Source organism: Aythya marila (assembly GCF_965140915.1).
Source record: "Aythya marila genome assembly, chromosome: 1".
NCBI classification, from domain to species: Eukaryota; Metazoa; Chordata; class Aves; order Anseriformes; family Anatidae; genus Aythya; species Aythya marila.
Genome location: NC_139042.1, coordinates 207,033,524 through 207,058,124, shown reverse-complemented (window position 1 = coordinate 207,058,124; position 24,601 = coordinate 207,033,524). Strand labels below are relative to the sequence as shown.

Below are 24,601 nucleotides of genomic sequence, written 5' to 3'. Positions count from 1 at the left end.
GTTACTGGCTAGTTTCCCCTTCATCCTTCTGGAGTAGGTAAGGTAGATACATTTGTAGCCTTCAGTTTGTCCTCAGACCCCATTTTTTTGATTGCTCTGTCCAAATCACAGAATGGTTAAGATTGGGAGGGACCTCTGGAGGGCATGCAACTGGCCTGCATTGTTCTTGCTGTGCCTCTGAGGCTCAGCAGTCCCCAGATGCTGATTTCTATGCACTCTGTGCCCACCTACTCACAGGCTTATACATCCCCTTCTGTCCAGCACATCAACAGCTCCCAACACACCAGAGCTCCCCAAAACCAACCTCTCTTATGCTTTGTGCACATTTTGGGTACAGAAAGTGCCAGATACACCTGCTGTCTAACCTCTGTTTGCACATACTTGTGAATCCCCACCCATGCTCCTGTTGGCACACCAACTGCGCTGTGCCAGAGCTGCCCAGGTGTGCTCACTGCTCACATCTGTGCTTGCTTGCACAGGGCAGTGCAACAGTGCCTGTAACCTGCAGCAGGATTTAAATGTGCTTGAGATATCCAGCCCTGCTTTCCTGAAAGTCTTTGCATGTTGTGAAGCAGATGTTGATGAGCACAGGGGAGGAACAGACAGAGAAAGTGTTGCTTGCTTTGTCTGAACTGAGCATATTTCTTGTATTTTAGGTGAAGAGCCTAGAAGGAACTGTTTTTCAGTTCAAAACTGCTTTCTTCGGGGCATTTTCAGAATGCTAGAGGGAATGGAGTCTGAGCTGCTCCTTCTCTTGGCTAGATGTGATCAGCCATGCAGGGAACAGATGAGGAGCTGTGGTGAATCTGATTAAAGTATGCACCACCAGGAGAACTCCTGAAGGATTTCCCATCAGGTCTGTTACGCCAGGTTGAAATGAAAGGGGGCTGAACACATGCAAACAAGAAGTTTGAGATGCACAGAACACCAGGCTTGTGGTAGGGCACCAGTTGCACCTAGTAACATAAAATCATAGAATCATTAAGGTTGGGAGAGACCCCCAAGATCATCTGGTCCAACCACACCCCTCCCACCAATGTCACCACCAAACCATGTACCTAAGCACCACATCCAGCCTTTCCTTGAATACCCCCAGGGACGGTGACTCCACCACCTCCCTGGACAACCCGTCCCAGTGCCTGACTGCTCTTTCTGAGCAGAAATGTCTCCTCATTTCTAACCTGAACCTCCCCTGGTGCAACTTGAGGCCATTCCCTCTGGTCCTATCACAGTTACCTGTGAGAAGAGGCCGACCCCCAGCTCCCCACACCTTCCTTTCAGGCAGTTGTAGAGATCAGTAAGGTCTGCCCTGAGCCTCCTCTTCTCCAGACCAAACACCCCAGCTCCCTCAGCTGCTCCTCACAGGACTCATGTCCCAGGCCCTTCACTAGCTTCGTTGCCCTTCTCTGGACATGCTCCAGGGCCTCGCCATCCTTGTAGTGAGGGACCCAAAGCTGAACACAGCACTTGAGGTGCGAATACAAGGGGACAGTCACCTCCCAGGTCCTGCTGGCCACACTATTCCTGTTACAAGCCAGGATGGCATTGGCCTTCTTGGCCACCTGGGCACACTGCTGGCTCACGTTCAGGGGGAAGTGTCTCTGGAAGTCTCAGGTCAGTGTTGGTGGGATCTCTCAGGGGTGGAGGAATTTCTCTGGAGACTTAGGGGAAGGGAGGAAAGATGCAGGCAGGCTGGAAGGATGGAAGGATGGATGTATCAGTCCTCTCTGGGAAAGGGTAAGGAGCGAGGTGACACTAGCTAGCATGGGGTCTGTGATAGGGTTGCTGTTGGTGCTTCCTAGGACGGGTTCTATCTGACCTGACTTTATGCAGAGTTTGCCCTTCTTGTCTGGCTCTTTCTCATCTCCTGTGAGCATGCCTGTTGGGATGCACAGCTGGAGGAAGCTCACGGCCTATCTGCGTGTAGGGCGCTGCGTGCCCAGTGCTCTTCCAGTTCCATCCAGCCATCCAGTGGAGGAAGGCTGTGTCATGACCAGAATCTTGTGGTAGTGCCACGTTCTCTTATTTTGCTGGAAACTTGGAATACTTCCTAAGAAGTCTCCTCAGATGGGTTGCTGTTTGGTTTTTGGAGAGACAGGCAACCACCAGGTGGTTTGGCCTGCATGGTTTCTGTTCACTAGTGCTTGCAGTCGGTCCCTCTGGCTCCTGGGGAAGCGCTGTTTGAATGTGTGCGTGATGTGCTGCAGCTGCCAGCCACATGTTTACCAGGCTGGGGGCCAAAAGCTGCAGAACATCTTCAGGAGAAGGCAGTTTGTCATTGACATGATTGTGCCTTGTAGGAGCAGGAATAGCAGCGGCCCTTTGGTGTCTGTCAGGAGGTCCCATCAGCCGTGGCAGTACCAGGTGCCCAGGGAGGGGAGCAAGACTGCAAAGCTCAGTGGCCCTCATCTGTGAGGGGCGTTGCTGTGTTCACAGGCCCTAATGGAACTTGTTGGGTTTTCTGGTTGTTGTGTGTTTTGTTGTTGTTGTTGTTGTTGTTGTTGTTTTTTGTTTTTTGTTTTTTTTTGTAGTAACCTTGTCTGTTTGTGTTTTTAGCCCATGCAAGTTCTTTGTATCCACAGCAGCTTAAATGCGCATTTCATGAAAAGCCATTTCATTTGAGGATTTTCTTTTGCTTGCTATCTGCTGGTTTTGCTTGATAGCACCTAAATCATTGGTGAAAGAAGCAGCAGGCAGTGGATCCCTTCTCACTGTCAGAGCCAGTATAGAGGTTTCCCCTTCCTTGTATGGGAGAAGTTCCAGACCCTTCATTGTCCCCGTCAACCCCTTCTGCATCTGTACTGGTGTTGTGCGCCCTTTGAGCTAAGGGAATTGAACTGCACCTGGTATTTAAGGTGCTTTCCCTTTCCTAAAGTTTGATTACTTTTTTGTTGCTGTCAGTCATTGAGCTGTTCTCATGGAAGGATCCAAATCAAAATCTGATTTCTGAGTGGCAACAGGTCAGAGCCCAGTTCCATTTATGTAATATTACTTTCTCATACACAGCTGCGGCATGTTTGCCTGTATTGGATTTGATGCTGGCAGTTTGCCTGCTAGCTTGGTGTTACTCAGTGCAAGTGTTTGGAGCAGAGTCCAGGTCTTGCTCTCCTCTGGAGTGCTTCCAGGGGCACCTTCCCCACCTCCCAGCCCAGCTGGGTGATGCATTGACTCTCTGGGACCTTCCTGAGAGGCTGGAGCCAGCTGCGAGCCCTGCAGCATGAGCAGATGGGACCTTCCCTGCCTTTCCAGGCAGTCTGCACCCTGGTGGGACTGCCAGCACCAGGGAGGGGTGTGGACCTATCCAGGTCTTTGATGGGATTTTGTGAAAGTTGTTGCTTTTTCCTGGCAGCACAAAGTACTCCAAGCATGAGAGGGTGATCCGGGGGTGGAGGGTGTTCTGCTGCATGTCCTTTGAGTGTTGGCCTGCGGTGTTGCTGGTAGCAGAGCTGGAGGCTGTCTGCATGCATGTGTGGGAAGGACGTCTCGGAGAACACCTGCTAACACTCCCGTCGTCTCCGCTGAAGACTAGGTTTACTGTCTTCGTGCTGCTCTGTTGTTCCCATATGTGCTTTTTGCAAGGCCCAAGAAGGAGCAGCACGGTTGCGTGCGTTGGCTCAGGTTTTCCTATACCAGGACTGTAGAAGGAGCTGGAGCTGGGGGAACCTCCTGCTGATCCTGGTGCGTGTGAACAGAAGACTTGGGCAGGGAGCCACGCTGCCAGCTTGTCTGATGCAGCTCAAGCCCTTGTGACAGCGCACGTGCGCTGTTGGCAGGACCAGGCCTTTAGGGCAGCCACGTGGCTGCAGCACCCTGCCCTGCTGGGGCTGCCCCGGGCTCTCTGGGAAGCCGGGGACCTCGGGCAGGTGGACGTCAGCCCCTGTGGCAGAGGAGCAGTTGTGAGGGAAGGTGCTGTGGGTGTGCACACCGGGGTGTTGTGTGCAGCAGTACGTGCAGTGATTCATCTGAGTCTTTCAGGGCAGGTTGGCTTTAGGAAAAGTTTGACAGCCCCAGTGTTTCCAGATGTCCCCCTGAAGGACTGTTTATCAGGCAGGTTCTTACTGCTGGGGCACGCTTCTGGGACCGGGGCTCTCAGCACGGGGCTGTCTGAAATCCAAAGGGCTCCACACATGCCACATTTTGCCTGTAACAGGCCGTGGAAGGGTGATGGGTCAGTTTGGTCCTTCAGGCATGCAGTATTGCTGCTGTGAGTGGCCTGGGTGGGACGTGTGTCACTGGGAGGTGGGGAAGGAGAAGTGGAAAGATTCTCCAGTGGTGGGAGAGGAGGAGGAGAAGCATGAGCATCAGGAGAACCGTACAGTCCCCTTTCAGCTTGGATCATCTCGGTCAGGGCTGCCCTGCTCAAGCTTTGCATATCACGTTTTGAATCTGCTTATTGGATACCAGATCCTGAAGCTCTGTTCAGGCAGAAAAGTCCTCATTAACATTTTGGGAATACGTTAATTCCCTTCCTTTCCTATTCCAACCTGCTGACTTTGATTGGCACTATTTTTTACAATAAATGCTTAATTAAAGGCATAATGACTGTATAATGATTGTATTAAAAGCAAGATGATTATAAAAATCAGCTTAGCAGCTGGAGGCTGAAGGGCTGGAATAGCTCAGAGCAGAAATCTGCGTGGCAGTGCTGTGCAGTCTGCTCACAAGCTGATTATATGCAGCATCTCTGCTGCTGTTGCACTCGCAGACCCCCATCCATGGCCCTCTTGTTCAGTGCTGTATGGAATATCACTGCAGAAATACCTTCTGCCTTAAGGAATTTCAGCCTAAACCAGCAATAGGTGGGGAAAAGGTAGATGTACCACTGCTGCCTACCATCTGTGTTGCTGCAGATGAGTAGCAGAGCTGTGACATTAAGGAAGCTACAAAGCATGATGTGTTTCTGCATCAGCACCAGCTGCAGCCTCTGGCCCCAAGTCCCTCAGACTGGTGAGCCAAATTCAAGGTCTAAGTCCTTGTCTGCAGGAGCACTGTGGCCTGGACCAGCACTTGGAGCTGAGGCCGTGGCTGACAGTGGTGCTCAGACCCCAGCAAGGGTGAGATGTGTCCTTTGGGAGACAGCCTGCTGAGGGCTCACCAGGCTCACCTTCCAGCCTCGCTGCCTCCTGCATCCAGCGCCGACTGCTGCTCCTCACTGGGTCGCCTCTGCTAGTGTGCTCGCCTGGTCAGCGTGTGGCACAGCCAGGTCCTCCTCTGCCTGGCCACTGGCTCCACTGCTCATGCAGATCTCACCGCTGAGGAGTGGTGGGCTTGGAGCACATCTGTTGGGTGCATTGGAAAAGCCTTTGTGGTGTGTCCTTAAAATGGTGGTGAGCGTCACACAAAACTTGAATAGAATGGAAAAGGCTCAGGAGAGGGAGTGAGACAGCCCCCTGCAGAGCCTGTGGCTTGTCTTCTGTTAGACCCTGGGATGTGCTACAGGACTGTGTAGGGCAAGGATGGGGTGTTCTGGTTCTTATCACTTCTGCCCTTCCCTTCTAATGGCACTCAGGTGGATCCCATATGCTCCTGGAGACTTTTCAGGTCCCCAGACTTTGAACTTAATTGCTTTGACCTGCCTGCATCTGAAGACGCTAGGAAAGGTGCAAGAGTTGGTGACAGATGGTGTGGGTGAGGGTGGTCTGCTTTCTCTCTGCAGTGCCAGTTCTTTGTGCCCATTCTTCAGGTCATGCCTCCACTCATCCCATAATGATCTCATTTCCTCTGCTGCTATATTTGAGCTCTGCACTACCTCAGATCTCGTTTGGACCCAGCTGTGCCTCTGTTCCTCTGAGATAGCTGGAGCCCCAAACTTAACAAGAGGCAGAAGATGCAATTTGGAAAGTGCCTCTCACCCCAGGCTGTTACTTGTGCTGTGCCTGTGTTAGGGTAGTCTGTGTGAAAAGCTGAAAGTTTAAGTTTATTAAATCATAAGCACTTACTGTGATTTTCAGTGTCAGTTTTGAAAAAGTTGGAAGCTATTTGAGTGTGCACTGGTGCAGGAATTATAGAATTAGATGCTGAGAGAAGTCCTTTTTTGTTTGTTTGTTTTTGTCTAAAAGGTTTGTAACCCCTAAAACAGGTTACCATCATCAAAATGTAGGTTGTATTTGTAGCAGATGTTGTACTGGTCCCTAGGCAGCAACCACCAGGTCTATGGGGCTGGAAATGTTCAGGCACAAGAGGAGCTGCAAGGAAGGGATGGACATCCCCACTTGGGTCAGCACAGCTATGCTCCTCTACTTGGTCTGTAGAGCTGCACTGCGTGGCCATGCTCCATGCTCCATGTCTCCCTCTGCAGAAAGAGGTGCAGAGCCACTGTGCAAACCTGTGTCTCGACTGATGTGTGAAAGGTTGTCGTGAGCCTGTATGTGTAAACCTCTGGCAGACCCATCAGGACTTGGTTGGTTCACATTCTTCAGAACTGGGCTTCACTGGGAATGTGGGTCCATTGCCTGCTCTGAGGGGGGACGAGTGGCTGCCCTCTGCTCCTCAGGCACAGAGCATCATCTCCAGCAGAGGCAGGGCTGCTCTTTTTGTGGACACAGCCAGTCCAAGCTTGCAGAAGAGACACTTGCAGCAAGTACTCAGTGCAACTTTTCTGTGCTCAGCCTCAAGCACAGCTGCTTCAGCATTGCTCTGCTGATTCTTTGGGCTGCTGTAAAATCAAATTCTGCCCAGATTTTTTTCAGGAACAGTGAGGAAACGCTCTACCCCCTTTCATTTCTGATGCAACAATTATTATTTTTCTTCCTGTTCACCTTTCTCTGTTTTAAAAATCATTTAGATGTAAAGAATTGTGGATGCAAAACAGGACACTAAAAGTTGCATCCATCATCTTGGCCTCTTGCTGTATAAGAAGCAGGTTGATGTGCCTTGTCCTCAGACTTATCTTGAGCTGAGGGTCCTTTTTGTCCCTTACTCTCTTGGGATGACTTTCATTTCCTGCCTAACTTGGAAATCTGGCATGCCGAATTACTGCCAAAGTTGCTTGGTATTAACACCAGTTCTGCTGGAGATGCTCAGGTGTTAGGGAAAGGTTCTTCACTGAGAGGGTGGTCGGGCACTGGGACAGGCTGCCCATGGCAGTGGGCATCACACTGAGCCTGACAGAGTTTAGGAATTGTTTGGACATTGCTCTCAACGTATGGCCTGATTATTTGTGTGGTCCTTCGGGACCCAGGAGTTGGACTTGATGATCCCTGTGGGTCCCTTCCAGCTTGGGATATTCTATGATTCTGTGATTTTCTTTTATGTTTTTTTGGTTAAGATCTCCATCAGTCAGCACAATGAATCTCTGATCACAGAAAGCACCAGCTAACTCAGAGATGAACGTGTAACAAGGAAATCCACCAGTTTGCTTTCCACCTATGTGGAAAGCTGATGTTTGTGTCAGGATGTCAAAACCGTCCCATATTCTTAAGCTAACACTTTGTGTTGGATTTCTTTCCAGAACAGTATGTTTCAATATTATAATGCATGTAACCTTTGAGTGAGAAAAATGCACTTATTTTGCTCTGGTTCTGTATTTTATTGCCATGAAGTCATGTAGGTAGGAGATAGCTGTGGCTGAAAGATGACAAATGGCCTTCATGGAGTAACAGCAAAGCCTGTTTGTGCAGGAGTGACGGGAGGCTTGTGAAGGAAGCTTTGTATCTACTCGTCATGGTTTAACCCAACAGTGGCATGGCTAAGCAGTGCCTGCATTTAGCTGCTGAATGTTAGGTGTGATAAACTGCTCTGAACACCAGGGCAGGATCATCCCGATGGGAGGTGCTGAGGAGTTTGGCTGTGAAAAGCGTGTTATGTTAAGGCAAGGCCTGGGTGGAACATCACCTCTAAAGCACATAGCTCTTCTGCAGCAGACTTGCAAGGGTCTATAGCAGACAAGTGTGGAGTGCCTTTGTTTGGGAGAATTCTGCACATACGGAGGGCTGGGAGGGGGTCCAGCCACAGTATACGTGTAGAACTTCCCACTGGAGAGCAAAGAGAGCAACGTGCTTTCCTTGATGAACCAGAAACACACTAACATCGCTAACATTGGTTCACAAACATAGCTCCTGGGATTTGGGTATCAGGTGTGCAAGTAATTATGTACTTGAGAATATGTAGCCTGTGCATATGAGACATATTCAGGCTTGCTGGGCTGTGTGCATACACTTGAGCAGTATGCTCGGGTGTTCAAGTTGAGCTGGGGGTTAACAGGGCTCAGGGCAAAGGATTTAAAGCTATGCAAGACTCTGTGGTTGGCTTGCTTCCAGTTTTGAATGTGGCTCAGTACAGTCACAGGCAAATTAAAAGGAAAGGAGAAACCTTTCCTAGTGTGGGAAAACAATAGCAAGAAATGCAGAGTCTGAGCTCTGAAACCAACTGAAGGTCATAGCATAACACTGCTGTTCTGATGAGGGACTTGACCAAAAAATGGGTCAGTCGCTGGTGATTTCTGAGAGCTCAGCGTCAGTAATTTACAGCTGACATTGAGCAAAACTGTGCTGTTGGCATGGTTCTGGCAGCTTCCTTTTTTCTGGGTCCCTAGTACAGCAGTGGCTCAGAAGTAAAAAACATGAAGGTGAAGAAGTGTGGTTGAGAGACTGTCATCTCCCAGTCAGCCTCTCAAGCAGTGCAGGGCGCTTTGTTTAATACCCAGGCGACATGAGAGATTGTTGAGGACATGAAGTTCTTGTGTAAGTCGAGGCAATATTTTCTTGTTTGCTGGGAAATTGTTTTAGAATAAAACTGCCTAGAGACCTGTGTACAACAGAGGCACCAATTTCCTCTCGACTTAATCTTGGATTACAAGAGTGTAATGTAATGGTTTTATTTCCATGGTGTGCTGTGCATCTAGGCTTGGAGTGACATCAGCCTACCTATTCCTTTTTTTTTTTTTTTTTTTTTGCCTCATTTTGTAGCCTTTTGGAGTTTCTTTGCTTGTAATGTAACTTCCAGGGACCAGCTGTCATGGGGTAGAGTTGGATATAGACTGGAATAAGATCTTAGCTGCAGTCAAGTTTATGGCTTCCTCCACACTGGGAAGCTGCGTGTTGTAACTAATCTGGAGCTATAAGCCAGGCTGCGTGCTGGGGGATTGGTGCCCTGTGGCACAGAGAGCCGTAGTGCTGAGAACAAGAGACCCTGGTGGTCATTTTTGTGGGTTCCCTACCACTGCAGGGATGTCTCAGAGAGTCACATACTGGGTTTGAGAGAAACGTGAGTGCTGCATCAGTCTTCCTACCTCACCACTGAGGGCATCTTATATGGTCCGGATGGCTGCAGGAACCAGCCTTCGCTTCTGCATGGCCTTTGCATCACAGCAGTTCTGGAAAGTCTCTGAAACCCAAGGCCAAAACCCCTCTCAGGGCATCAGCACACGCTGCCTGTTGCAGAGGCCTGGTATGATGCCTCTGGGTTTGAGATATGCCTTATCGCTAGGTTTGAAACTCTTGAACAGATTATCTATCTGTCCCCCTCAAATGGCTTCCGGATAGTTATTAATAGATAAAACAAGCAGAATTGATTTGTCCCTTATTTGTAGCTCAGTGCATGAGATGGGAAGTCTGATGTTTTTCTGCCCCTCAGGACGCTGAAACTAAATTAACCCGTTATCAAATAATTTGGCCATGACAGCTGTGAAGGACACAAAGCCCCACAGAACCAACACAGCAGGTGAGATGTCAGCCGTAATGCCTGAACAGGCTGACCAGGAGTGTGAGGCTGGTTGGGTCAATGGGAACACGCCGGGGTCCTGCATCTTGCAGTCCCAGGATCTGCAGAAGGAAATGGCAAGACTGACCGGGCTGGAGCAGCCTAGAGAAAGCTGTGGCAAGCAGCCTTGTGCTGCAGCATCAGGGAGAGCACAGGGAGCAGCAGGACTGTCCCCGAATGCTGCCTGGGCCACTTTGCAGAGGAGGACAATGGAGGCTCCTCTCAGAACTGGTGAGGAGTTGGGGTTGAAGGCCTCCTGAGAGCAAAGTGTGGGGAACCTGGGCTGTGAGGCAAGAGTGGGAGACCCCTGCAAAGGTTAGCATGGAAGTCCCAAGGGTAGATTGTCAGACCTGTGGGTGAGCGTTGGGATGAGGGAGGCTGTAAAAAATGAAATAAAGGCTGCTACAGACTAGGCGGCAGGGCCTGCAGTCTTCCTTGTTGCCCTCTGAGTTGCTGTTTTATGTTTGTGCCACAACCTGTGCTCAGCACAGCAGAATCCAAGTGGAAAGTCATGTCTGCATCCTCAATGGCTGCATTGGCCCCAGTGGTATAACTGGGGTCCTTTCAGCTTCTCCCCTCAACAGGGACTTTGCATATCTGTGACTGAGGGCAGTGTTCACCTGGGCTTTGCCATGAAATCACTCATTTGATGGATTTTAATGTGCTGCAATAGATGACAGGCACAGTATGTTACGAATTTCCGATTCTGTGTCATTAGCTCTGGGTTGACAAATAGAACATAGATGGGACCTCCTGACACGAGGGCTGGCTGTACGTGTAGAACTGGTCAGCAACTCTGTTACGTATCTGTCTTGCATCTCCATCTAGGAAAAGGGATAATAAATTAACAGGCATGCTGGAGGAACTACAGTGGCAGTAGTGCTGTGAGGCCACCGGGGACGGCTTGGGTCTCAAACAGCTCCCACCTAAATTGCCTGTCAGGAGGAGACTTTCAGGTGTGTGAGAGGTGACCCCACAGGTCATCCTTGGGGAAAGCCCTCTAGGCACATACCCTGCAACAACGAGGTGGATCCTGCTCTTCCAGCTCATCTTTCCTGGCAACAATGACTTTGGACAGTAATGATGATCAAAACATTTCTTAAAAGATACCACCAACTGCAAAGTCTAAAGGGTCTGCGGGCAGTCTATTCCAGTGGATTTCCTGCAGAAGCAGCGTGGCTGGGTCGTGTGGCTCCCCGAGCAAGCCTTGGAACTGGAGCACTCTGCTGGCTGTGCTGCCAGGCATGCTGCCATCCTCAGGACTCATCGAGGAGAAGCTAGGAGGAGAAATATGGCAACACACATCCCTTTTATATGAAAAATATCAGATGCTGAAGAGAGATCCCATGTTCCTCTGAGCAGGATGGAGAACATCATGAGCAAACAGTAAGGGAAATTGGCCAGTGTCTGCTGCATCGCCAGCACATGCTGGAGTGATCCCTGCACAAATACACCAGGAGAGGGAAATGTCAGAAATGCATTGTCCTGGGAGACAGAACAGGAGAGGAGGATTCTGCTTGAGCAGTGAGTGAGATGACAGCCTGAGCCCAAGCTCGTGAATAAATGAGCAGCTTGGATGCTCGGAGTGACTTTCCTAATAGAGTGGAAACAATAACAAATCAAAGCAAGTCAAATCTGTATCTGAGAAACTGTGTAAGAAGCAACTTTTGGAATTACTCTATGCGTATCAGTGTGTAGGGGACTCAAGTAAGGGAAAACCCTTGGGAAAAAACACTATGTTGGGTTTTTCTTTTTGTTTTGTTTTGTTTTGTTTTGTTTTTTTGGTCTTGAAACTCATGAAACCAAGGAAAATAGAACCTTAAAGAGAGGAACAGAGGTGATAGGAACAAACTAAGGAGTTTTGCATTCCTGGCCACCTGTGATGTTGCTAGTCCATGTGAAATGGAATATCCTGGTAGCATTTAGGCTCCTGTCAGGTTGGAAACCCACTTTGTGGTATGCAGCAGAGAATACACAGAACCAAATTGTGGAACTGAAGCTCTGCAGGTTGTAGAGTCAAGCAGTAGAACAGCTGACAATGCAAATGCGGGGTGCAAAGAGGTGGTTTTGAAGAGCTGACCTTGCTGAGCTGTTTTATATATTATCCCTTAAAGGTAAAATGGAATTGAAAACAATGGAATGAAAACAAAGGAAAAAGGTAGACCTTTGTCAGGACATCTGCCTTGTCATTCCCAGATGTCTGGGATCAACAAGCATCATTTCAGTAGGACATTTTCCAGAAGATCTGAAGAATGCTGCAGTGGATTGTCCTAGGGAGATGTTTGCAGATACAGTGGAGTGTGTAGGAGGCAGCATGTAAAGGTCTGAAAGACGTGTTTGTCAACAAGTAAGGTCTCATAGCAGGATGGAGGAAAGTAGGGTCAAGTTCATGGTAGAACAGTGGTGGATGGTAGACTTTTGTCTTGAAGGGAAAGGCAAGGATATCTGCATTAGATATTAAACTGGAGAGCAGCAAGAGATGCCTCGAGTGGCTGAAAGAAAGCCAGAGTGATTTCAGCAGCTGGCTTTTCCTCCAGGGTCCTGCAGCAGGCTAAAGGAAGCTGGCAGGCAAACTCAACTCAATGCATCAGTCGCTTGGGTGGAGCAAGTGGCAGTATAGCACAACACTGGTAGACAGCAGGTAGATGGCAATCTGTCTTAGAGCTTTTTTTCCAGTCTGTTTTCTGTTTGTTAATTTCTTCAAAGTGTATTTAAGTATTTCATGCGTGCATTGCAACATGACTTGGTGTATGCCTCATTACCATGTTTATAGCTATTCAAATTACCGGTGACCTTCAGAGCTGGTTGTTGCCCAGCTTGCATCAATGATTTGTAGCCCACAATAGACCATTTATTTCTCTTCTCCCATCAGCGCCAGCTTTCTCTTGAATGCTGTGGTATTGCCCTCTCAGTCTGGGGCCCCTGCAGGGACCAGTGGTTGTCACAGACAAGTTGGGCTCACGAGGACTTCTGAGTACGGCACTACAAGAGAAAGGCATGATTTTGAACAAGAAAATGAGGCAGGCTTTTTGAGTGACTTGGGCGGATGGATTGCTGCGAGGTGACACCCTGATTTCAAGCCAGGCCCTTCTGAAGTCCAGCTGAATCCACGCTGCTGGGTTTGAGTGCTATCCTGTTGTTGTGCCTGGCATGAATTGCTGTAACTTCAGAGCTCCTTGGCACCCATCTGCTCCTCTCCCTGCCCACCCCCAAACTCGTGCTTTCTCTCCCTGCTTCCTAAGGAAGGTGAATGTTTATGCAGCAAGAGTTTGAATGAGCTGAGTGAGGCTGAGGTGCTTCCTTCTTTGCCTCAGTCCTCACTGACAAGTCCTTCAGGAATGTGGGGCCCCCGAAACCAGAAGGAGAGTCCGTGCCAAGATAGGCTTGTCTGCAGTGGAGGAGGATCAGGTTAGGGAATACTGAAACAAACTGGGCATCCAAGCCCATGGAGCCTGATAAGATGCACCTGGGAGTGCTGAGGGATCTGGCTGATGATGTTGCAAGGTCAGTTTCGATTATCTTTGAAAGGTTGTGTTAATGGGGAGAGATTCCTGATGACTGGTGAAAAGCAAATGTCAGCCCTGTCTTCAGGAAGGGCGAGGAGGAAGGTGTGGGGAACTCTGTGCTGTCCTCATAGGAGAGGTGCTCCAGCCCTTTGATTGTCCTCATGGTGTAATGAAGGTGACTGAGAGTAGTCAGCCTGGATTTGTGCAGGGGAAATCCTGCTTTACCAAGCTGATGACTTTCTGCAATGAGGTGACTGTCTTATTGGATGTAGGAAGAGCAGAGGATGTTGTTTATCTTGACTTGAGCAAGGCTCTTGACCTTGTCTTTCTAATGGCCTCATAATCCATATTTTGCCAGTTAGCAAGTTTTAAAGTTTCCCTTCCATTAGAATAGACTCAGCTTGCTATTTTCCTTAAAATCTGTGTTCAGCTTGGTGCTGGCAATCCTCAAGAAATAGAAAATCTTAAAAGAGAAGCAGTGTGTGAGTGAAGAGCAAAGCGTAACAATGCAAGAACAGGAGAATCTGAAGAGCAGAATGAGTTCTCTTCCTTAAAGAGGTGGTTTGGAAGTTATAAATACAAAGTACTAGATGGGGAATTTTCCACTGGGAAGTGTTATCAGAACTTCTAATGCATGGACAAGAGCAGTGGGAAGTATAATACGGGATTTAGATCTATTTCAAACTGTGACAACATCACAGCCTTTGGAGAACAGGAGCATTAGGAGTATTAGCATCTCAAGAAAGGATCTAGAGAAGAGACTTAAACGAATCTACTGTTTGGCTTGTAAGTCAAGCTTCTTGTCTTTCCCTTGCTTCCTATAGAATTAGTGCCTAGATACAGGCAATCATGAAGCTCCTCTTCTGTGGGGAATCTGCTGTGGCTGGCATGGAGGAGTATGTAATTTATGAGTAACTCTCGTATCTGGATTTAGCTGTGAATGACACATGGGCACTACGTGGATGGGTGCAGGGACAAATCCAATAGTGCTGTCTGTGCAGCTCTGGAAGACAGCTGAATTAGAGAGGTGGCAGCACATTGAGGAGTGTGGGTATGTCTGTGCCTTCTGCCAATTGGGATATCAAATACCATAGTAGTTCAGGAGTATATTTTCAGAATGGTGTATTTGTTAACTAATCCAGTTAAAAAGGGGAGGGGAAAAAAAAAAGTTGTCCCCTCTGTTACCAGCAACAGAAATCCCAGGCTAGCAGTACAGCCATGGTCTGTGCCAGTGGATCAGCTTCCCCTTTGTAAGATGCGGTGCTTTATGCATAACTGTACGTTCTTTTTCCTGATCTGAAAATGCTATAAATCTGCCACCTGGACATTAAGCCTTATGTTGTTTTCCTTACCTACCTAGGATAGCTTTCCTTTCCTTTCTTGCATGTTGCTCAGAGAGGGTGGGTACCCAGGAATAGCAGCAGTGACTCCCGTGACACCTGAGTGGATGGGGCCACTGCTATTTTGGATCAAGAAAAAAAAAAAAAAAAAGAGGTTTGACTAGGGAGACACCAATACTGATGGACAGTGAATTACACAGTGCTTTGTGTAGAGATAAACAGCAGGAGCAGAAAACAACTAATACATCTGAAGCCTGAATGCTAGAGGTGCAGTGAGAGACCCTGGGGAGAGTGGAGGGCAGCAGGGTGACGCAGGTGACACACAGCGGTGTGGTCACTTCAGCACGATGCTCCTGCCTCACCCCCGCTACCCAGCACTGCAGTGAAGTGGGGACATCCCGGAGAGGTGAGTTGAGAGTGCCAGCCCCCCTTGCCTCGATAGCCTTTTGGGGTAAAATGCCTCACACTTCCACCTACAGCTGAATAGGATCCTCAAGGCACTTGGTTTGCTAAATCTGAACTGAAAAGACCTTTTGAGTGTGGAGGCTTTCCCTTTCCAACAGGGCACTTCTGTGTGTTCTGCAGAGCACCCAGCCCATTCTGAGGTGTTAAGTTTTTGGTTTTGTTTTAAAAGTGGCGAGAGGAGGGAGCAATAGGGCACTGGAAACTGTGCAGAATTATCTTATGGAGAAGAGGGGCAGTAACTGCTACTTGTGTAGCTCTGGCAGCATTCGCAATCATAGGATGCTTGCGTAGCCTCGTGGTACAAATGTTTTCAAAATTTATCTCAATCGCTATTCCTACTGAGGATCAAAGATCTGGCTGCCTGGGATTGTGTTTTAGCAGTGGTTTCATTTACTTAGTTTCTTGTGACAAGAGCTGAGTAACTGTTGATAACTGCTTACTCTGCCTATTCGCAGTGCAGACTTAGACAAATGAGCCAGTAAGGCTTCCCTGCCATTGCTGGTTGCCTCGTCACTGTCATCCCCTTGCCAAAAGGCCTTTTTGGTGATCTGCCAGAGGAGGTTCTTCATCTTTTACTGGGGCCTGCCTCGTGGTTGGAGGAAGTATTCGGCTGCTTCCAAGATGAATGCATTTGTGCTGGGACGGGTCCTAAGACTTGTCTGCAACCTATAGTCCCTACCTCTGGGAGAAACAGCTCTCTTTAACTGTCAAATTCACTTGAGTATGTTTTAGATCTTAGGCAAGCTCAAAAGGAAGTTGAGCTTCATGCTGTCAAAGCCACAATGTTAAGTTCTGATTACAAAGTTGGAGAAACAGCTATAAAGAAAAAGTACAAGATAATGCAAATCTAACACAGACTCAACATCAGACTTACTTTACCTGCTGCTCAGGGGTTTGTGAAGGAGCTTCAGAATTCAGTTCAGTGGATCCTTGCCGGTAAGACACATCCTATTGAGTTGGAGGTTATCCTTGGGTTTGTGCCCCTTCTTTGTAGTAGGGGATTTTATAGCTGCTGATGAAGTTTCAAAGCAAGTCCAGGAAACCCCATGTCTCTGTGCTAATCAGGGGCATCTCTTCAGTGACATAGCCTGGGTGTTAAGTACTTTTTTATCCATCCAGGTAATGCTAAGGAAATTGTTTGAAGATCATTTGGGATTTCACTCTGACAGCAGGAACTCGAGGATGTTACAAGTCTTCTGTTGTTTTGTTTTTTGTTTTTGTCTGAATATCAAATGAATTGCAATTACGAATGTTACATCGTAGTGTTTTCCAAATGAAGCATCAAAAGCTTATCACTTTTGGGTGATGTGCAGCAGTTTCTCTTGATCTAAGTAGCATTTTGTAGGCTACATATAACACATTAGTTCACAAACATTGTGAGCCACAATAACCAGAAAACATAGAACTGTTCCCCTCCACTTTTTTTTTTGCATCAAGATGGTGCAAATAATTGGCCTTGTAAGTGCTTGAATTCAAGGGAGAGGTGCTCGTTGGCCATTTTCTGGATAAAACGGGGATAATATCTGGGCATTCTGGGATATAATACAGAAATGGGGAACATCCAGACAGATTAGTAATGATTCTCACTTTTTTTTTTTTTCCACTTGCACATATTTTTGTTTGCTTGGATGCTCTGGGAAAGACAATCATTTTCTCTGTGGCCGTAAGCAATGTAATGGTCATGTTTGATGCATTTTTAAATGTCCCAAAACAATACAAATCTTTCTTGCAGAGCCTGGTAGCATAAGGTGTGGGGGATCCAGTTGCAAGGAATTTAGAGATGACAGCTGACATTTAGAGATGCCAGCACACATTTGCTGGTAATGATTTTCATAGCAGACCCTGTGCTGGCTAGTCTGCATTGGACCCAAGTTCATTTTTCAGGTGTAATACGAAGTGCTGGTTTTGTTCATAGCTCTTCAGTAGGTTGGATCCTGGCTACCTGGAAGACATCCTTTTTCAGACAGCAGTTGGTGAGGAGCTCAAGCTGATAGTTCCCTGGTTTAATGAGGACACTGGTGATGTAATTCTCGATTAAAATTGCCCTGACTCTGAGTTCATTTAATCTTCAGAGCACGTTTCAAGACTTCCTTTCTGTTTCTCTAAGCTTTGAGCAAGTAAAAACAAGTCTTAATGGGTTGGGAGAATTTTTCTGTGACATTGAAGTACCTTGGTGCTTGGTGTCTCATTTAGAGTGAAATAGCTTTTTTATTTTTTATTTTTTGAATAGGGGCCTGTCAGGACACCCCAGTTCTCATGGTGACTCCTGTCATCGCCCAATTTCTTTCCCTCTCTGCACCTCATTTTCCTTACGTAGCTGTGATTTCTCTGTTGCTCTGAGGATGTAAGAAGGTACAGTCTGTAGCGTTCCTGGGAGTTGTCTCACCAGAGTCCTGTTAGGTCTGGTCCTTGTGTCAACGATCCTTGGTAAAACGACGGATGGTGCGAGTCTGCTCGTTCATGTTCCCATCACATGGCCACACAGAGGCCGTTCTCTACACTTTCTTTCTACTTGATGTGGGCAAGAAAACCTTTGGGAAGTTTCCTGAGGTGCTTTGTTCCTCCAGACCATGCGTGTCCCCTGAGAATTTTTCTGTGCTCTGCTCTGTCATGTTTCCGCTGACTTAACACTACAGGATGGTTGTTCTGGCCTTCCCTTTTTCTGAGTGCTCCTCGTTCTCACTCACCTGTTTGTTTCTTTCCACAGTGCTGAGTATTGGCGAAGGTGGCTTTTGGGAAGGAACCGTGAAAGGAAGGACTGGCTGGTTCCCAGCAGAATGTGTTGAGGAGGTGCAGATGCGACAGTATGATCCACGGCAAGGTAAGCTGCTCTTAGATCAGAAACTCTCTCAGCAGATGCACTGAATGGCCCCAGAAATTCAGAAGTCTCAATTTTAAATTTCCTTCACACTCGGTGTTTGCCCATTCTTTGCAGTGAGTGATGAATACATCTTATGAACTGTATTGCTCGGGGTGTTAGCTCATTCTACTGCGTGCATTAACATCCAGTAGTAGACACACTGGTTCATGTAAGTGGCATGGTACTGTTGTGAGGACAGCAATCATCAGTTCATTTTGCAGAGGTTTTAACGGTGATGCAGTGACTGTTGGTCTGAACCTCAAACTCAGCAGTGCATTGTAGGAGCCTTCAAAGGAAAACACTAGATAGATCTTGAGTAATTTACATGCGTTCTGGTTCAAAAAAAATACTAAAAATGGCTGTGACTCAGCCATAGCACTCCTGACCCTCCACCTTCAGTGCCAGTCACAACCTAAGAGGAATTGGCTGTTCCTGGAGGACAGCAGCCCTTGGGACAGCAGTGTTGGGAGCAGCTGTGAATTGCATGTGCCAGACATACGGTGCTGCTGGAGGTCACAGTAAGTTACTAGGTTTCCTGCTGTTGTGGGCTGTATCACCACAGCTTCCTGACAGCTGCCTGGGCAGTGTTCCTCTCCCAGCCTCAGAGCTGAGTTGAAGATGCTTCTGGCAGACCTGAACTTGTCCACATCTAATGCAACCGAGGAGAACATCCAGATTTTGTTTCTCAATTTATTGCTTACAAGGGGGGAGAAGTGGCCCTGACTTGAGAAGTTCAGCAAAGTTCACTTTGCACATTAAATGAGTTTTAATATTAATCAGATGGATTGTGATAAGCAAGAGTTAATTTTGACTGTGGAGTTGGAAACAAAGTTAGAGAACAGAAAATTAATAAAATAAGTTTCCAGCTTTACAAAACAAGAAGTGTTAATTAGTTTCTGGAAGCTTGTTACCATTTCAAGTCATGTATTTACTGTAATCATAGTTCTTCCTGAGAGTTTTAAATGTACATGTGCACACCATCAGGCCTCTCTCTACCAGGACGCTTGGATACTATAAGTGAGCCACAAAGTCTGTGTGTGCTGTGACAACCACGTGGCGGGTGGTGTGCTCCGGGATGCCTGCACATCAATCATTGTGCAGAGTGCGTTCGGTGCCCTTGGGACCTGGGTCTGGTGGCTGTGGAAGGTGTAAGTGGGAGCGGTGTTCCGCTGGTGGCACTACGAACCTGCATGCTGCAGGGGCTAATCAGCAAAGCTTTTCTTCCACTCAGCCTCCCAATTTGTTCAGCTGTTAGCTCGCCTGCCTGAAGTTCCAGCTTGTGTTCCCAATGCTCATTTGTTTTCTTTCTTTGACTTATCTTTGTAAGTGCTTCAGTGTATGTCATTGATCGCCTTTGTCTTTTCACAGTCCTGTGCAGCAAGGGATCCTGACTGATCACAGTGTTATAAATTCAGCTGAACTCTGCATCCCTTAGAAGTGAAGTAAATATTTCTGTTTTGCTGGTGGGAAACACTTGATGACAATAAAGACTTGAATGGGATATTCCTCCTTTTCCAGAGGTGGTTAAAGCTGATGAGTTGGGACTTTTTACTGAGGGGATTCCACCTTCCTCCCTCTCATACTTGCTTTGCAGCTGTACTCTGCAGGGCCACTTACCGTTTCCCTTTGTGATGCTAAATTGAGAGAATACACTTACCAATGTGGTTTAAGTGGTTAATGTGGTAACTCCTTCCTCTGTCTAGGAGTTCATGTTTGCTGTGTGTTTTCTTAAAGAATGCTCCATGTCTGTGTTAAATTGAACTTGTGTAGTGAAATGTCCAGATCCATAGTACAGGTGCCTAGGCACTAGAGCACTAGTGTGAGCACTTTCTTCCAGTTGTCCATACTGTGTCCCCTGACATGGTTTTGGCTTCTGCCAGCTTTTATTTTTCCTGACAAAGCTTGGGTGCAATTTTTCAGACACAGTTTGTTTGCAGTAGGTAGCTTGGATAACACCATCATGATTGTGCACAGACGATAGTTTAGCTATATGGACATGCTGCTTTTCTGCCGCTTGCCCTCAAGACCAAAGAAAAAGGGTCTATTTTATGAGTTTCAGTATAGCCTGATAGCTGATTGGGCTATGCACTGTCCACTTGTACATGGCACTGGTTAGATCACATCTTGAATATTGTGTTCAGTTTTGAGCTCTTCAATACAAGAAAGATCCTGAGTCGCGTAAGCATCTGCAGAGGAAAGCAATAAAGCTGGTGAAGGGACTAGAAAATAAAACTTATGAGGAGTGACTGAGGGAGCTGGGTTTGTTTAGCCTGGAGAAAGAGAGGCTGAGGGGAGACCTCATCACCCTCTACAGCTACCTGCAAGGAAACTGCATCGAGGAGTGTCGGTCTCTTTTCTCAGGTGACAAGTGATAGGACATGAGGAAATGGCCTCAAGTTGTGCCAGGGAAGTTTAGGTTGGATGTCAGGAAGAATTTTCTCACAGAGAGAGGCTGGGTGGTGGAACAACCTGCCCATGGAAGTGGTAGTGTCCCGGTTTCAGCTAGGATAGAGTTAATTTTCCTCCTATTAGTTGGTAGGGTGATAGTTTTGGATTTAGGATGAGAAGAATGTTGATAACACACTGATATTTTAATTGTTGCAGATCAGTGCTTACACTAAGCCAAGGACTTTTCAGCTTCTCGCTCTGTCCTGAGTCTGTCCCCTCCCAGCTCCTGCTGCACTGGAGGTATCATCCCTGGAGGGGATGCATCCTCCATCATCCCTGGAGCTATTTAAGAGATGTGTGGACATGGCACTAAGGGACATGATTTAATGATGGGGCTTGGTAAGTCAGGTTGATGGTTTGGATTTTTTATGATCTTGAACGTCTTTTCCAACCTAGATGATTCTATGACCCTATAAAAGGTTTTGACCTGACTGTTAATTGCTAGGGAACAAAGCCAAGTCAAACTTAAAGATATTTCCAGCTGTGTTTACAGACTGAGGAAAGTAGGAGGGTTACATGGCAGATATCTGACTAGACTCTTGTTGGGACAGATTGAAGATGACTTTCACAAGGTTGAGAGTAGCTAAGGAAATTCATTGTGATCCTCATTGAAATTCAGAGATGAAGTCCCAGGGTTGACATTTTAGAGATGGTATTAGGATGTTCCTTTAACCTGCATGTGTTTTCCTGCTTTGAGGGAAAAGGCCATGAGCTGCATGTTGATCTGTCTTAATGAGCCATGTTCTCCTGTAAAGGTACCTCTAGGTCAGAGCTTCCTTCTCAGACCACAGTTTGTAGACACGGCAGCATTTGTGGAGTTAAAAGGAAGATGTCCCGTTGCCCACCTCAGTTTCTGGCCCCAAGGCAGAAACTTAGGTTTCTCAGTTCCCAGTGAAGTTTTCCTTAAATATTCCCTTTTCCTATGAAACTAAAATCCTTTGGGGCTTAAACACAATTTCTCTGCTGAATAATTCACTCTTTAGGTTCTAAATTCATTTCTTGTGGCCCTACTGAGTCAGAGATCTGCTTTCAGTCATCTTTCCATAAAGGTGATCTTTCTTATGGCATTATGATATCCCAAGAGGAGATGCAGGTTCTAGTCATCAGTCCCATCATTATACACTTTAATTCTTCAACAGCATCTCCTCTAACGCCATAGCCTATAGAGTACTTTAAGAGGTGTGACATTTGTATTGGAGTCAGAGAATTAATCTGTGTTTTCCATGTGGTTGAAACAGGCCTTGTCTTTCTGTCAATATAGCATCAAGATAATCAGCTGGTCCTCATGGCTGTTTGTTAGTCTGAGCTCTGTAGATGTAAGAACATGCATGCAGACACCACCCAGTCAAGTCTACCCATCTCTGAGATGGTTATGAGACTGTCACATAGATCTGCCTTTGGGCAGTGGAAGTGGAAGCTGCGTCTGTGATTCTGGGGAGAAATACCTTTGTCTCCTAGAGCAGAGGCACTGGTGGATCTTGGGACTGGAGGGAACATGCTCCCACTCCTGCTTGTCAAGCAGTTTCATTCATTCATTGCGAAGGGCAGCACCTTCACAGTACCTGAGAGTCTGCAGATCTGTCTCCATGTGATGTGGTGTCGTGGTTTAACCCGGCTGGCAGCTAAACACCACACAGCCGTTCGCTCACCCTCCCCCCTCCCTCTCTGGGACGGGGGAGAGAAATGGAAAGTGAAGCCCGTGAGTTGAGATAAAGACAGTTTAATAAGACAGGAAAATAATAATAATAATAATAATAATACAATGATGATAATAGTACTACTAATAATAATATGTACAAACAAGTGATGCACAATGCAATTGCTCACCACCCGCTGACCGATGCCCAGCTTAACCCCGAGCAGTCCGGCCCCCTCCCCCCAGCTAGCCACCCCTATATATTGTTTAGCATGACCCCAGATGGTATGGAATACCCCTTTGGCTAGTTCGGGTCACCTGTCCTGGGTCTGTCCCCTCCCAGCTCTTACTGCACCCCCAGCCTGCCTGTTGGCAGGACAGAGCAAAAGTCTGAGGTGTCCTTGGCTTGGTATAAGCACTGCTCTGCAACAATTAAAACATCGGGGTGTTATCAGCACTCTTCTCATCCTAAGCCAAAACACAGCATTCCACCAGCTACTAGGAAGAAAATTAATTCTGTTCTAACTGAAACCAGGACATGTGGGAAGATAGTCTTTCACTGTGTGCATACGTATGGAATTTTGACTAAAATGGAACAGAAAAAGAGGTTGTCTGTAAGTGCCCATGTGTACGCCCCCCTCGCATGCTTCTTCCTGCCCCTAGTATGACCCCAGGAATCATAAAGTTTGGGTTTGGAGAGCGCCAGGTCACTGAACATGAGCTGCTTGGTGAGCATCATCAGTGAGGTAGGGAGAAGCATGGCAGCTGCTAGAGCTAAAGCACCCTACCTGGCGTGGCAATGCCACAGGCACATGCAGGTGGTGGTGGTGGTTCCCAGAGCTGCTGGTACATCGCTGTCTGTTCAGTCACTGAAAGCATTCAGAGAGCATGCTCCATGAAGGGGCTCTGCCTCCACGTTTGTTCTGCCAGAGGTCAAAATGGTTTGAAACCAAGGAAAGAAGGGAGCTGATTTGGATAGGCTGTTATCTGTGTTGCTAGTTTTAGTACAGCAAGAGGAAAATCAGATAAGTGTTTGCATATCTTTGCCTAAAGGAACATGAGAGGAATTGCGTGGACAGGTGAAAGCAGCAGTGAAGCAGGCAGTTTGCTCTTAAAAGAGACTTTCTTCTCTGCCAGTGAAATCAGTGGTGGCCAGTAAGATGAGTGTATGCCAGCTCCTGAGCACAGAGGGAAAGAAGCTGAACCCCAAGTGGTTCAGGAAATATAATAGCTGCAAGGGGGGAGAATGGGGCAGAGCAGCACATGTGCACCTTAAGGAAAGACAGAGGTAAAGGGGAAACTGAGCGTGGGAGGCACATGTGGTACATAAACTGTGCAGAAGCAGAGATAGCATAAACCTTTAAATTGCTTTGAGAAAAAAAAAAAGATAATGTAAGATATCCTGGTAGTAAGGGTACAGTCTAGATTTTTATAGCTGATGAAGACAAATGTAGTGAAGTAAATGGAATTGACTATCTGCAGCAAGTTAAAACAGAGGTGGAATTTTAAGTGAATATTTTAAGTCAATGGTATTAAAACTATCTCTGGCATGTATTCCAGGGAGAACCAAAATCTTGCAGGTAGAGAATCCAAATGTGATTGTCTGAAAGAAATTGGATAAGCAAAGCGCTCAGAGAACAGAGACTAGGATTCATCTGCAAAGAAATCTATATGAGAGGGATCTGAAATCATAAATATAATATGCAACTTGCTAAAAACACAGCTAAGTTAACTATTAAGAATTTTAAGAGAAGAAAGAGGAAGTAGAGCTGTTAAGCAGCAAGAATGAGATAAGATCAAAGTTAATGAGATGAATCTCCGGGTCTACCAGAACACTTGCCTGAGTGTCAAAATGGGCAGGATGTTGGATGGATGATAGGCTAAGGCAGAACTGATGCTGATTGTTGGGGAGAACAGTGTCAGGGCTGCGACAGCACTGATGTGCCTTCATGTCCCAGATCAGCCTCACCTGGGGCTCTGTCCCATGCCCATGGGCCCAGGAGCTCTACTTCAGCTCAGTTCAGGGGGGGGCTGAAATCTCCAAGCTATGTTGGAAGAGTCCTGGTCTCCAATTCAGCCATAGTCGTGCCTGCAGACAGCCTGGGACCCTCCTGACCCAGACTTTGACCCACAGACTGATGTCCCAGCTTGACCTCAGACCTGCCCTGTCACTGTGGGCCTGACCAGTGATCATTAGACCTGACCCTAACACCAACTGCAGATTGGCTTTCTAGCTTGTTTGAGGCCTGCCCTGTTGCTGTTACGCTGTCCTATGAGTTGGACACCGTGTTGGACCTGGTCACCATCCCTGGGTCTGCCCTCGTTGCCTTGCTCAGGCCCTGGCCAGCGAGGCCCTTACCCTGCTGGTGGAGGGGTCTCCCTGGGTTCCCAGCCTTCCTCCACTTGGGGAGCAGCCCTGCCCTTGTGGCCCCCAACAAACAAGGGACACCAATATTCTGAAAGAAATAATCATAGAGTTATCGAATGGCTTGGGTTGGAAGGGACCTTAAGGCTCATTCAGTTCCACACACACACCCCTGCCATGGGCAGGGACACCTTCCACCAGACCAGGTTTCCCAAAGCCTCATCCAACGTGGCCCTCAACACTGCCAGGGATGGGACATCCACAGCTTCGATGGGCAACCTG

General features: G+C 47.3%; 1 protein-coding gene across 18 annotated transcripts in view; it reads left to right on the top strand.

Annotated features, from left to right (window-relative positions):
- SHANK3 (SH3 and multiple ankyrin repeat domains 3) overlaps positions 1–24,601 on the top strand; it is a 374,153-nt gene that overhangs the window by 208,845 nt on the left and 140,707 nt on the right. For all 18 annotated transcript variants that reach the window (XR_014317924.1, XR_014317925.1, XM_082764921.1 and 15 more), the window contains one exon: positions 17,718–17,831. Coding sequence is in view for 16 of the 18 variants with exons in the window: in XM_082764921.1 (XP_082621047.1) it covers positions 17,718–17,831 (114 nt within the window). In the remaining 2 variants the exon portion in view is untranslated. The remainder of the gene's footprint in view (positions 1–17,717; positions 17,832–24,601) is intronic.